The sequence below is a fragment of the Hyperoodon ampullatus genome, assembly GCF_949752795.1.
Source record: "Hyperoodon ampullatus genome assembly, chromosome: 18".
NCBI lineage: Eukaryota > Metazoa > Chordata > Mammalia > Artiodactyla > Ziphiidae > Hyperoodon > Hyperoodon ampullatus.
In genome coordinates, this window is record NC_136931.1 from 18,727,637 (window position 1) to 18,742,337 (window position 14,701).

The 14,701-nt window shown below is 58.4% G+C and overlaps 1 protein-coding gene across 1 annotated transcript; it reads left to right on the top strand.

Moving 5' to 3' along the window:
* Positions 1-876: 876 nt before the first annotated feature.
* Positions 877-11,072, top strand: SMPD3 (sphingomyelin phosphodiesterase 3; the record flags this gene model as incomplete). The annotated part of the gene is made up of 7 exons (XM_079724173.1): positions 877-2,187; positions 7,134-7,209; positions 7,326-7,481; positions 8,279-8,368; positions 8,627-8,690; positions 10,556-10,718; positions 10,971-11,072. 7 exons carry the CDS (start codon positions 877-879, stop codon positions 11,070-11,072), a joined length of 1,962 nt encoding a protein of 653 aa, XP_079580299.1.
* Positions 11,073-14,701: the final 3,629 nt, after the last annotated feature.

Genomic DNA, 14,701 nt, shown 5'->3' on the forward strand with positions numbered 1-14,701 from the left:
GTGGAGGGACTCTCCCCTCCGGGGCCCCGCCAGCCACACTGCCCTCTGCCCCAGGACCCTCTGGCCCCTTTTCGGCACTCAGTGACAGGCGGCTGTGTCTGCGGCTCCTCTCAGGCTCACCCATCTCCTGTTCTAAACACACCCCTGGCTCCTGACGGGCTTCAGGCTGTCCAGGCCAGTGTCAGGCCCAGACATCCTCTAGGACCCGCCATGTCCTGCATGCCCACAAACTGTGCTCCTCAAATCCTGGGCCAGTTTCCAAGCAACTAGCTTACAAGGTCAAAATGGTCAGCTAGGGAATTCTCTAGTGGTCCAGTGGTTAGGACTCTGAGCTTCCAATGCCGGGGGCCCAGGTTCGATCCCTGGTCAGGGAACTAAGATCCCGCAAGCCACACAGCGCAGCCAAAAAAAAAAAAGGTCAGCTAGAGGCAGTCAGGTCACCAGGCAGTTTCCTCGAAGAGAGCCAAACACACGGGCAAATGCAGCGTGCCAGGCCCGCTCCTGGTCCCAAACACCCCATGTGAGCCTGCCAGCTCCGGCCTGGTCCTCAGAACAGTCCTGCTCATGTCAGAGGAGGCAGGAACGGGGTGAACAGGGCAACGGCCCCAGCATCTGACCTGCCCCTCTAAAGATGAATAAAAGCCCCCTCACTTTCTGTCTTCCAGGTTCTCCAGCAGCCTTTGGTGGCCCAGCATGGCCCACTGAGGGGAACCATGACTGGCTGGCCGACATGTGCCGCTGACCATCCACAGTCGTGTCTCACCAGCAGGTGACCCTCCTCTGGCTGCCCCCCACTCGCCCGCTCCGCCCAGGAAAGTGCCTGCACTGCCAGGGACATCATGTAGTAGGGCTGGCCACGGCGCCCAGTGAGCTGCAATGGTTTTGTACACGACCCCCTTTCCCAACAGCTGTCTGTCCGCCCTGCACGCCGTGTCCTGGGCCCTCATCTTCCCATGCTACTGGCTGGCGGACCGGCTCCTGGCCTCCTTCATACCCACCACCTACGAGAAGCGCCAGCGGGCGGATGACCCGTGCTACCTCCAGCTGCTCTGCACCGTGCTCTTCACGCCCGTCTACCTGGCCCTCCTGGTCGCCTCGCTGCCCTTTGCGCTCCTTGGGTTCCTCCTCTGGTCCACCCTGCAGTCGGCCCGCCGGCCCTACGTCTACTCCCGGCTGGAGGACAAGGGCCCAGCTGGCGGGGCAGCCCTGCTCAGTGAATGGAAGGGTACGGGTCCTGGCAAAAGCTTCTGCTTTGCCACTGCCAACCTCTGCCTCCTCCCGGACTCACTGGCTAGGCTCAACAACGTTTTCAACACCCAAGCCCGGGCCAAAGAAATCGGCCAGAGAATCCGCAACGGGGCCAGTAGGCCCCAGATCAAAATCTACATCGACTCACCCACCAACACCTCCATCAGCGCGGCCAGCTTCAGCAGCCTGGTGTCACCGCAGGGCAGTGATGGCGTGGCCCGGGCCGTCCCTGGGAGCATTAAGAGGACGGCCTCTGTGGAGTACGGTGGGCGTCACCCTAGCGAAGAGGCCGCCAACGGCCTGGCCTCCGGGGACCCAGCCGACGGCGGCAGCCTTGAGGACGCCTGCATCGTGCGCATCGGTGGCGACGAGGGGGGCCGGCCCCCCGAAGCCGTCGACACCCCCGCTGGTGGCCAGGCCAAGAACGGGGCTGGTGGGGGCCCACGGGGCCAGACACCCAACCAGAGTCAGCGGGATGGGGACTCGGGGAGCCTGGGCAGCCCCTCGGCCTCCAGGGAGTCCCTGGTGAAGGCACGGGCCGGGGCTGACGGCGGCGGTGGGGAGCCAGGCACCAACAGCAAGCTCCCGTACAAGGCCTCGGTGGCGAAGAAGGCAGCCGTGCGCAGGAGGCGCCACCCGGACGAGGCCTTTGACCACGAGGTCTCAGCCTTCTTTCCTGCCAACCTGGACTTCCTGTGCCTGCAGGAGGTGTTTGACAAGCGGGCGGCCACCAAGTTGAAAGACCAGCTGCACGGCTACTTCGAGTACATCCTCTATGACGTCGGGGTCTATGGCTGCCACGGCTGCTGCAGCTTCAAGTGTCTCAACAGCGGCCTCTTCTTTGCCAGCCGCTACCCCATCATGGACGTGGCCTATCACTGTTACCCCAACGGGCGGTCCTCCGACAGCCTGGCCTCGAAGGGAGCTCTGTATCTCAAGGTAGGAGGCCTCAGCCAGCAGGGCCCAGAGCCACGGCGGGAGGCAGGCTGCAGCCCGGGTCCTCGCTCTCTTGGAGGGCAGGGGGCAGACAAGGCCTTTCATGGAGCGGAACCGGGGGGCCCCCAGCTCAAGAACAAGGGAAATAAGAATGCAGGGACAGGAGCCAAGGCTCCAGGCTGGGTGATCTCAGGCAAGTTCCTCAGATCTCTGAGCCACCATTTCCCCATCTGTACAGCCGGGGCAACGTAGAGCCTACTCACAAGGTGGGGAGCGGCACGGGAGCAGCGAGGCCTGGGAGGTTCCCACGGTGCTGGTGGTGAAGGTGGTAGGCGGTGGAGGCAGGGAGCCCCTTCTCTGAATCATTGCAGACAAATGGCTGTAGGCTTGCAGGCAGGCCTCTCAGGCCCTGGCCGTTAGCACACCCGCTGCCTCAGGCCACCAGCCTCACTGGCCAGCACGCCCTCTCCCTCCTGGCTGTCGTGCAGCTGCCACACCAGGCCCTCTGCCCGCCAGCCTGAGGCTTCACTTCCACAGTCACTAATTAAAGTGAATCATAATTATTTCTGCTAATTTGGATGCAGTTGGGGGAGTTTTTAGACCGTGGTAATTTGGTCATTACGCATTTATCTTCTTCTGAGCCTGACACGCTCAGCGTGTTGACTTTCTGCTCCCCATCCAAAAGCTGCTCTTGGTGCTTCCAGAGTTTTCCGAAGCACCGTTTGGCCAGCTGCTACAGAACAGGGCTTTCCGCCCCCAGAGGCAGCAGCTGCTTCGGGTGCAGATCTTCTCTGTATTCCCCTCAAGACTTCTCAGTTCTCCTAGAAGGGGTTCCGTGAACGGAGGGGGCTGGTGCGGCTACTGTGGAGGGCCAGCGTGGTGAGGCGCTCGTGCCCAGGCCTCAGCTCTGACCGTGCTCGGCCTGTCCAGGGAAGTGCCACCGGTCAGTCAAGCTCCTGCCAGGAGTGAGGGCCTGGCGGATGGTCCACACGGAGCCTGCCGGAGCCAGGGCCACACCCCAACCCCCAGAACGCCCCTCCCCTCGCTCAGGCCTCTTGTGTGGCTCAGCCGGTGCAGATCTGTGGTCCCTGGCTCTCCTGAGATGCTGAAATTGAAGGCACTCCTCTTACAGGAGACCAACCTCCCCATTTTGGCATACGGTTTGTCAGTGTTCTGTCTCAGCAGCCGGAGTGACCTTCTGGGGAAGGAGGGGACATGTCAGTTTGTGGGCGGGAGGGAACGCACCCTCTCCCTCCCACCTGCCCTACTACAGACCGCTCAAAGGCCAGGGCCCCTTCAAGCCTTCCCCCAGCCCACACACCCCCTCCTCCTCTCTTTCCTCAGCCTGGCACCCGAACTATCATGCCCACCAGGGTCACAAGTTTCCTTGGGACAGCCCCTCCGACGCGGGCTTCCCTCCCACCCCCTACCTCTCCGGCCGTTCCTTCCAGGCTCCTTGTCGCCTGCCCATCCTTTAAATGCTGAAGAGCCCTCTACCTCCTGGATCTAAAACTAGTCTTCAGATGTTTAATTTGGTCCACACCATTAAAAAATTTGTGTTGGCCAACATTTAAAAAACAAGCAATTTCACATGAAACTCAGTTTGCAACTTCTCTCCCCACCTTGGCAGATATGGCAGCACCAGGCCTGATGCATTCTGTCCAGCTCTCAGCCTGAGCTGGGCATTGGCAGCCCCCAGAGCAGGTGACCCCACTTGGCCAGCCCTCTTCATTTCCAAGCTGTTACCATGGCCAGCTGGCCCCAGGCACCTGCCCGGGGAAGTGGCTCCACAGCCTCCATTTCCGCACTTGCTGAGGGCTCTCTTGCCCTGAGCCCAGTCAATCCACCCGGGCTCCCACTTTCACTTTCCAGATACCTCTGGGTCCACCGCATATCTCCAGCTGCAAGATCACTGCCCAGGCCACCATTCCTCTGCATCCACCCAGATGTTTTGGGCTGTCCTCCCACTTCTAACCCGTCCTCCTCATGTCCCAAGTCTGACTCCTTTTACCCTCTCCCTGCTGCCTCAGGGAGAAGTCAGCCTTCACCTGGGCCCCTCCAACCTCCCTGGGCTCTGCTCCAGCCACACCCTAAGGGGCCTCCATGTGCCAATCCCCCTTGTCTTGGCTGCCCCACCTCAGTGGAGCTCTCCTCAGCGGCGTCCAGCACAAGCCAGCCTTCCCTCGGGGGTTCCTCAGCCCTGGCCCCAGATGTCTTGCTGCCCGCCTCTCCCGTCAGACAGAACTCGAGAGCAGAGCCATTGTGCCCGGCACAGCAGACCCAGCCCGTCTCTGTTGGCGAAAGTGTGCCTCTTTCTCTACGTGGAAGAGTGAAATAAGAGAGGTTTCAGGAGCCAGGCCAGCCCCAGAAGGGCCCAGGGGCTGGAAATGTGCTAGCCTGGCTGCTGCCTTCACCTGGGGCTCCCCGTCCAGCCCTGCCTACCCATTTACTCTGCAGAGCTTCTCATCCTCTAGGAAAGTGTGCTTTCCTGCTACTGAGACGCCCGGAGAAAGGAGGGAGGGAATGGACTGGCTTCTGCCTCAGGGGTGAGAGAGCCTGATTCTGGGCCCTGCTCTATTGACAGTCTTTGTCCACCAGGACTAAAGGCACAACCTCTCAGAGTGATTGTTTTTTGCAAGAGAAACACAAGCCTCTGAGGCTTCCGAGGACTCAAGCCGGGAATCAGTTAAGTCCCAGCACATAATGAAGTGGATCTTGGTGAGCTCAGAGGACTGATGGAAGGAAGAGGGCGGGGGGCTGACATACCTCATTCTGCGTGTCTTCCCTCCGGGCGGGTCCTCCTCAGCAGCAGGGCCGAGTGGTGCATCCCTGCAATTGTCTCCGTCCCCACCCAGGATTCAGCACAGGCAGGTGACATGAAGTGCTGAGCGAGTGAGGGGCTTATACACTAAAAGCCTCAAATGGGCAGCTGCTGAAAAACGTGGCTCAGTCACCAGGAGCTCGGAAAGCAGTGCAGAGCAGGGGGAGGAACTGGGCATGAGCCAAGAACGTCAGATTTGAGCATCAGATTTGAACCAGCCTCAGCCACCAGAGCCTCATGACCCCGGCCACTGATGGTGTAATTTTAGTATAATCCTCATAGTTGTTGTAAGGCTCTAGTAAAGCCGCATCCATGAAGTGCTAGGCATGGTGCTCACAGCGTGAATATTATTATAGAGGAGGGAACAGACTCCTGGCCTGAGGATGCAGACAGCACCATCGTGTGGCCTCTGGGGGCACTGTGATTTTAAAGCTGTGTTGTGTTTTTGCAACAGGGGGAACCAATGGTATGTAATTTCCAAGGGATTCCAGGGGTGGGCCAAGGTCTGGGCCTGGAATATGGGCAAGAAGTGAATGGTGAACATATCAGCTTATAAACAGCCCCAAATCCAGGCCCATTATCAAGTAACCAGACATTCATCTGCCTGGGCAGTGGAAAAGGAAAGATGTGCATCTATCCAGGCTGCGAAAGGGGATGAAGAGCTGTAGAAAGCTAAGGGTGTTTGATGACGAGAAAGACCTCATGGAGGAGAATAATACCAACCTGACTTCAGCAGCAGAAAGAAGGATGGAAGCCTCCCGAGGCTCTCAGAGCAGAGGGCCTGTGATGAGTCCAGGGCACTGTTAGCTGGAGGACGGGCAGAGCGCGGGGCACCCGCGCTGCTGCTGCATGCACCTCAGCCAAGAACTGGCCTCCACAGTCACCCTCCCTGGAGACTTCCCGAGGTCCAGGGTCTCATCATCATACGAAACCCAGTCTGGAACAGATTAGTGAAATATGGGGAAGACAGCTGAGGCTCAGATGGGAGGAAAGCCCAGAGAGGAAGAGGATGTGGATTCAACCAGAGGCCTCTGGGAAGGGCACCCGAGAATGGTCTGGGGAGCACGCCAGGAGGGACTCTCCTGTCACAGCCTCCAGCAGAGGGCCTGAGAACCCGCAGGCTGGGTGGCCAACCCTCCCCTCCCCGGCCACAGCCCGACAAGGGCTCAGGCTTGAACCAGGCTCATCACTGGGGGCTGAGTTGTCTGTGCTGTACAGCTGAGATGCTCGTTTTCATTACGCCAACCCATGGAAACAGTCTGTCAGGGTAACCTGCAATTGGGCAGGGAGTCAGGGAGGAGCCCTCGGCCCCACTCCACCTGCCAGGGACGCTGTCTCCAGTGAAGGAGGTGAGCAAGAGGCAAAGACCGAGGTTGGGGAGAGTAGAGTGTGAAGAAGCCCCTGTGGAGGAAGGAGGACTGGGCTCAGGATGGAGGCCATGGGGTGCCTGGGGCCAGCCATGACATAGGTGCCATGGAGACACTGGCCACAGCTGTCATCCCGGATCTGGGGACTAACAGGGGACCACAATCAAAAAGCAGTTAAAATGACTGCTCATGAAGCCAGAGAGGCAAAGACTGGGAAGACAGAGCCGAAGGCAAGGTCCAAGGCCTCTCACAGTGGAGGAGGGTGGTGGGCTCTGTGGCTGCACCACATCCCAGAGGGGAGCCTGATTCAGACTTCTCAGGAATGGGCTCCAAGCCATGATCAGGTCCAGGGTGTGACCAAGGGGAGGAGGAAAGAGCCACCAGGCAGGAGTCGACAAAGAACCAAGGGGCTGGCACTTGAGGGTCATCCATGTGGACCTTCTGGTCACCAGGAGAAAGCAGGGGTGTAGGGAGCAATTTCTGCATCTGTCTCCTGTAAAACCATACCTGAATTGTCAGTGGCACTCACCATGCCACAGGCTGGTACTTCTTCATGCATCTGCCCCCCACACTGGAGCAGAAGCTCCTAGAAGCAGGACATGTGCTGTTCTTCCTGGGGCCCCAGTCTAGCCAGGAGTCGACAGAGCTGGGCTTCTGAGAGTTTGACCTGGCTGGGGGCAGGAGTCGCCAGTGTCCCCTTGTGCTCAGAGCAGTGATAACTCCTAGGCCTCATCACCAACACCTCGCTTCCTCCCCTACAGGTGCAGGTAGGAAATACACCTCACGACCAAAGAATTGTCGGGTACATCTCCTGCACACACCTGCACGCCCTGCCAGGTAGGGTCCAGGGCCCCGAGCTTCAGCGGGTGGGGAATGTCCCCTCAGAGGGTTGGGATTGGCCCGGCTGGGGCCTGGCAGCAGCTTCATCATCTCTCTGTGGTTCTGCCGCACAGAGGACAGTGACATCAGGTGTGAGCAGCTGAACATGCTTCAGGACTGGCTGGCTGATTTCCGAAAATCTACCTCCTCGTCCAGCGCAGCCAACCCCGAGGAGCTGGTGGCGTTTGACGTCATCTGCGGAGATTTTAACTTCGACAACTGCTCCTCTGGTGAGGCGTGCTCACCATTAGGGTCGGCCACTCGGGGAGGCGTGGGTTCCAGTCACAGCTGGAAAGACCGGGGTTAGGCAGCTCAAGTAACTTCCTCCTCCTCCAGAGCATGGGGGTGGGACATTTAGCAAGACTATGATTTCTCTGCCCCCGAGAAATCCTAGAATAAGAAGCCTTGCTCTCCCTAAATAGCTCAGAGGCCACCTTGCTGGAGACAAAGAGATGCCCCACAGATGAACCTCTGGCAGGGAAGGCTGGGAGCCTCTGCAACCCAGACTAATGGGGTTAGCTAATGATACTCACCAAGTCTGTATTCAGCTCTTACTTTGCACCAGGCACAATTCTTCTTCTTCTTTTTTTTTTTAAACATTTATTTATTTGGCTGTGCCGGGTCTTAGTTGCGGCACGCGGGATCTTCGTTGCCGCATGCAGCATCTTTTTTTTAGTTGTGGCATGTGGGCGCTTTTAGTTGTGGCATGCAGGATCTAGTTCCCTGATCCGGGATTGAACCCGGGCCCCCTGCATTGGGAGCGTGGAGTCTTAACCACTGGACCACCAGGAAAGCCCCACCAGGCACAATTCTGACGGCTGTTAGAGGGGTCATTCTCAAGGACGCAGAAACCCAGTGACAGATGAACCACAGATCCATCTGTCTGGGGACACAGACCCCACCCAGAGGCAGTTACCTGAGGGACAGGGACCTGGTGACTCTGGTCAGACCGGAATCAGGGGCAGGTGGCCCTCCAGGACAGGCCAGACATCCGGAGCTCCTCAGCACTCCCTCCCTCCCTGCACAGATGACAAGCTGGAGCAGCAGCACTCCCTGTTTACACGTTACAAGGACCCCTGCCGCCTGGGGCCTGGGGAGGAGAAGCCGTGGGCAATCGGTGAGCTGGGGCTGGGCACGGGCTCTGGGGTGGGAGGGGAGGGGGACTGGGGCAGGGGAGGGGCACTGCCGAGGCCTGATACCCCATGGGCTTCCCGGAGAGACCTGCCCCCAAGACCCCACTGCTGGGGGGAGGGGGGGCACTCAGCTGCCCAGCCCACAGAAGCCCTGGCCTACCCTTCCTGCCCCAGGGAGGCAGCCCTCCTTGGGGCTGGCTGGGCCCTGCCTGCAGTGACCCCTCTCACCTCCTTGTCCCCAGGTACCCTATTGGACAAGGACGGTCTCTACGACGAGGAAGTGTGCACCCCTGACAATCTGCAAAAGTAAGCACCCAGCACCCATGCTGCCGCGGTCAGGCAGGGTAGGCAGATCCAGGCAGCTCTCAGGTCTGGGATGAGCACCAACCCAGAAACAGGTGTGGAGAGATGGGCTCTGTGGGCAGACAAGAGCGCACAGCCCCATGGGACGATGCCTGTGAGAGCCTCAGGGATGCAAGCTGGGGGTGGGCGGAGGCTGTGGTGGACCTCACGCTCCAGGGGTATCCTTACCAAGAAGAAGCCTCCGAGTAGGCCTGGGGCCTCGAGGTGGTGTTTCCTACACCAGCACCCAGAGTCTGGGTCCACTCTACCAGAGCTTGGCCTGCCCTGAGCCCCAGCCTGCCTTGGGCACAGGAAAAAGGACCAGAATCTCCCAGGGCGAGGCCAAGCGCTGCAGAGACCCCTGCCGAGGAGCCTTGGGGATGGCACCTGCTGCAGGAGCCCGGCAGCTGGTAGCCACCCATTAGGCAAATAAAAACACGAACAGAGATAAGACAAGGCAGTCCTTTTCAAAGTAGAGACAGTTCCATCCCAGCCAAACTGCATTCTTGAACCCGAGACTTCCAAAAAGGACACAGTTGAGAGGCCAGCAGCAGAGCCAATTTATAATTCACAGCCTGAGACTGCACAGAGCCACGGCAATGGCTCCTTGCAGCTAATTTGAGCCAATTAATTATAGACTAAATTTGAAACATCATCCTATGCCGAGAAAATTATCTTTTTATGAGATGATGATTTAAAAATGACTATCAGTAACTCTTAGATCATTGATACTGGAATTAATTATCAAAGGCAAAGGACAGTAACGGATTACATTTCTGAGATATAACGATGTTCTGCATGTCATTAGTGTTATTTATCTCAAGGCTGATAAAGACCCTGCAGAAATCCATGTTTGCTGGCTGTGCCTGTCCAGGTGCCCTGTCCATTTGTCCAGGCGTTAGCCGGGCAGGCAGGCCTGTGTAGTGTCTCTCGGTGGCTGCACCTCTCACTCCCAACATTGGCCTGCATCTGCCCTCTGAGGTGGGGTGTTCCTTGAAGGCTCCTTCCCACTGATTTTCAGGCTCTGGAGGAAACCTGGCAGGAAGCAGATGGCAGTCAAGGAGTCAGAAGACCCGGGCTCAGGGCGTAACATTCCACCTGAGCACCCTGCCCTCCCTGTAGATCCTTGACCAACACATACGCATCCCTATCAGTTTCCTTCCACTGAGAAATGGGGCGACAGCCACATCCTACCTTGTTCCTTTCTTGACACACCTGGTCCCCAAAGTGTTCTGGGGCCACAGTCATCATTCTTGTGTTAGAGGGGACAGTGGAGGCTCAGAGGTTTGACGGCACAGCCACTCAGGGACAGACCAAGACAGCAGTCCAGTCCTGGGATGGGGTCTGGTTGTCTCCTGGCTCCCCTGGCCCCCTGCTGACCTGAAACAAGAGTCATGGGAGGCCTGGGGACTTCCAGAAGAGGAGGGTCCCCGAGGCTCACTGCAAAGATCAAGTTCCCCAAAACAGGACACTCTTAGCTCAGGGCAGAAACCATCCTGGAGAGGGGCTGGGCAGTTCTGTCCCCAACTTGGTCACAGGCTCTGGGTGGTGCCAACGTTCTAGTTCAGAAAGGGAAAGCGAGTGCTGCCAGCCCACGGTGGACACGGGACACTCCCAGGCAGATTCTGGAGTGGCCCAGGTCGGTCAGGAACTCAGGCTCGGGCGCGGTCTCTGTCCATCCCAGTCCCTTTTGGGGGCTCCCAGGGAAGACAGAGCTTAAATGCAGGGGTTTGGTCTGACTTGCGGGCAGAACATGGCTCCACACTCAGGACCTGGACCGCAGCGGGGGCGGGGCTCACCTTGCCTTCCTGTGCCTTCTGTGTGAGCAGGGTCCTGGAGAGCGAGGAAGGTCGTCGTGAGTACCTCGCCTTCCCCACCAGCAAGAGCCCCGGGGGAGGCCAGAAGGGACGCAAAGAGCTGCTGAAGGGCAACGGCAGGCGCATTGACTACATGCTGCACGGGGAGGAGGGGCTGTGCCCAGACTGGAAGGCCGTGAGTCTGGGCTGGGCTGGGCTGGGCCGGGCTGGGCAGGGCAGCCAGGCCGTGTCTGTAGATAGGGGACCCTAGCCCTGCACCCCTTGGCAGCACTGAGCTCTCCTCTGGAAATGGGACATGCCCATCCAGGAGGCCTTTGGGGCCCACGGATCCCCCCACCCCTCTGCCTTCAGGAAGGTCCGGGCCAGGCCTCTCCTTTACAGGATGTCCTTTGGGTTTAACTGGGATGTTTCTCCTCCCCCGGCCCAGGAGGTGGAAGAATTCAGTTTCATCACCCAGCTGTCGGGCCTGACAGACCATCTTCCGGTGGCCATGCGACTGATGGTGTCTGCGGGAGAGGAGGAGGCATAAATGGGCCAAGTCATCACGAGCAGCAGGGCCTCCGCCAGCCCTCTGAGCTGCAGTCCCTCCCTGGCCACGTCCCCTCCAGCGAGCACCACCCGTGCTGGGGGAGGAGGGCAGGGGCCTGGGAGAGCTGCAGCCAGTCCTCGGTGAGCTGGAACCAGCGCTGCCCAGCACCTCTGGGCACTCACCATGGACAGGAGTCAGGCCGGCCTTGGAGTCCTGGCTGCCCAACCAGTGCCATTCTTTCAAATCGTTATTTTCTACAAATCTACAGCACAACCTAGTTTGTAACCCGTGGGTTAGTATGAGAACCGGGTTTCTGTACTCTTTGTATCTCTTCTCAAGCTTCGTCCAGGGTTCATTATTTTTGTCTGCTGCCATGTTGTCTCGCATGCCTACACCCTCGCATGCACGCTGCCTGCATGCCACGTGCCACGCTGTAGCCACAGACCCCTCACTCGGGCCTCACCCAAGGCCAAACTCCAAACACAATCAGAACCAGCCAAAGAAGCATTCCTGGACACACGGCCGCCGGCTCGCCACCTCCAGCCTGGACAGCTCATGAGCAGGGACCGTGAGGGCTGTGTCCAGTTACCAGCGAGCCCGGGCTCTTCCCCAGGGTCTTGCATTCAAGGGCGATTACATTTTAAAAAGAAAATGAAAAAAGTTAAGAACAAAAACAACCCTTCACTTTAAAGGGTCTGCAAGCCACGAGGGAGAACGCTGCTCTTCCTGAGACAGGCACAGCAGAGCCTGGAGCCTCCCTTGGAGACTCCATTCTGGGCAATGGAGCCATAGACAGGAATCCAAGGAAAGAGCATCACTTTTTTACAGGAAAAAGGGCAACTCACGGCATATGGGGGGAGGGGGACTTCTGGTTTTGAAAATGATAGATTTGTAGCTTCTCTTCTGTCAAAACCAACACATCCTCTTTCTGCCTGATCCTGTCTCCCCTCCGGACACCCTTCTGGTTTGGGACCAATCTTTTCCTGGGGACTGTCCCCACCATCCACGTGCTGGCTGAGCTCAGGAACCGTCCACCTGCCTCTGGGTGGGGCTGCGGCTCTGTCCTCCCAGGCCAATACTCAACAGCGACCCGATCTGGGGGCCCTGGACAAAGGGGCTGGAAGCCAAGGCACAGAGCAGCCTGTCCCCTCACCAGCGTGCAGGCTGGGGGTGGCAAGGCCAATGGCCACTGCTCGCCCCAGGCAGGGAGTGGTACTGGCTGGCATTCACTCTGCCACCATGTGACCAGGGCCAGCCCCGGGCACATGCACACAGCATGGCAGAGCCTGCAGGTGAAGCCCACAGCTCCTCATCCCACGGCAGCACTGCCTCTGCCCACCTGCCTTTTTAAACTCACCTGGGGACACCCCCGAGTCACGCTGGGAGGGTTTTGTCTGCTTCCAGGTGCAAGGCCCCTTCGACTCTGGGAGCTGTTACTGACATCTCCCAATGGTCTCCCCTCCTCACAGCGCCCCAACCAATGTGCCCGCCTGGCTTGAGGCCAGTTCTGCCCAACAAGGCTGGGGACACACCAGGACCATGCTGCCAGGAGCCTCCTGGTGCCAATAAGCTGACGCTGTGCCTTGTCACCCACTGAGCTGCAAGAGGGACCCAGAGGGGGCCGAGGCCAGAGGCGCTGGAGTCAGACACTCCTGAGAGCCACACTCACAGTGGCACTCTGGTTGGTCTGAATGCCCCTGGCTGGGGCAGCAGCTGAGCTGAGGGCCTCACTGCTTGGAGCACTTCCCTGGCCAGGCCCCCAGTCCCACCCCCCCCCAAGTCAAGCCAGGAGGGGCTGCTCACCGTCTAGGGTGTAGTCCTCCTTGGGCTCTCTGCTGCACCCCTCCTCCAAGGCTGTGGCTCTCGGGGCCCTGGCTAGGCTTCACTGGGTCGGAGGTCTCCAATCCCAGAAGCAGCCAGGAATCTGCTCACAGGTGGAGCTCAACGGGGCAGATGTGATGCCTAGATGTCTGGGCCTGAGCCAAGGCCCCTAGGCTGCAGGTCATCTGTTTGCCCAGGACAGCAGCGGAAGCAGGGCCAGCGCTCCTGAAGCAGAGCGACTCCAGCACAGCTTTCATCCCTCAGAGGAGCCGCCTGCCTCCCAGGGCAGCTGTGGGGGGAGCCAAGGCACAGGGGGCCATGCTTCTCTCCCTACTCACAGGCCGGCCTTAGGCAAGTCATAGCTCCCTGTGCCTCAGTCATGTCCTGTCCTAACACGGTCGCCTCTGCCCAGCCTAGTGTCCAGAGCAGAGCTGGCCTGGCTCCCCCCTCCCCCCGCACCGCCCTCTGGCAGGGCCTCAGCACTGAGGCCGCCATCGCCCAGCCACGAGTTTCATCAAGCCTGTGCACCCCTGGGGCTATGTACAAGCCAGACTTTTCCATTTCGATTTTTAAAAAAGAAAGAAAAGAAATATCTCAGATGTTTCTGTGGCATCTAGGCCCGGGAAGGACGGACCAGGGGTCACCCAAATCCCCAAGGCCCCGCACCTGCCCCGGGCCCAGCCTCCTCCAGAGAAGGCAGGAGGCAGGGGTCAACTTCGGAAGAAAACGGTCATTTCATTTGTCCAGACCACCTTGAGTTTTAAGTATGGATATTAATCTTGATGCTTTTTAACTATTGTATTAACTTGCTGAGATTTAGAAATACTGTTTTAAAAAGGAAAAAAAGACTTTTTTAATTTCTGTATTTTTTTCTGTATTGTATCCTCATGGGACATTAGGGGTTTTATATGGTAAGCACACCTGAGGTTTTGGTAAGAACATTATCAAATATATATCCAGAAGATTCTTCCCTAGGAGAAAAACAATCTTGACACCTGATAAAATATTTTGAAAAGAGAGGTGTTTTTTTTTTTTCCTTTACTGGTGCTGAAAGGATGGATAATGAGGAAAAAATAAAACTGTGAGGCTCAAGGCTGGTGTTCTCCACTCATTTAAGTGAAAAGCTGGGCTGAGCCCTGCTCTGACTCCAAGGGGCTAGGCGGCCAGGCGGGGCTGTGGGGAGACCACTGTGGGGGGCCTGCCTTTCCTGCCTCTCCCCACAGGATGGGCACAGCCTGAGTCTGCCCTGAACCACCAGGAAGCCAGGCCCCTTGGGTCCTCTTACTCCCTCTGGAACTGGGAGTAAACAACAGAAGGGCACCTTGAGTGTGGGAAGAAAAAAGGCTGGGGCCTCCTTGGGGCTCTCTGACCTTCCCTGGCAAGGCAATGTCGGGGTGACTGCACTCATACCCATCCGCCCCAGAATTCTAGGGGACGAGGTCCTTCTGCTAGAAGAGGGGCACGCGGGAAAGGGCCGTACCTCTTGGCTCCCTTCTGATGGCTGGTTTCCTGGGTCTGCCTCTGAGGAACTGCTTTGGGACAGCCTCCTCCCTATCCTCTGAAAAGCAGCCTGGTGTCCAGGTGCTGGTCTTGGTCACCTGCTGGTGCTGCACATGGAGGCCAGACCCTTACAAATGTGGATTGGTGCCACTACTTAGCAAGTGAAAGGGTCTGAACTCGGTCCTTGGCCTGGCCCTGCCAGGGTCTTCAAGGCCTGGGGCCCAGCCATAAGTCAGCGACTCTGCCCCCAGAAGCCCCTCCTAGCTGAAGCAGGCAGGTGGGACTCAAACGTTCCCAGTGCAGGCCAG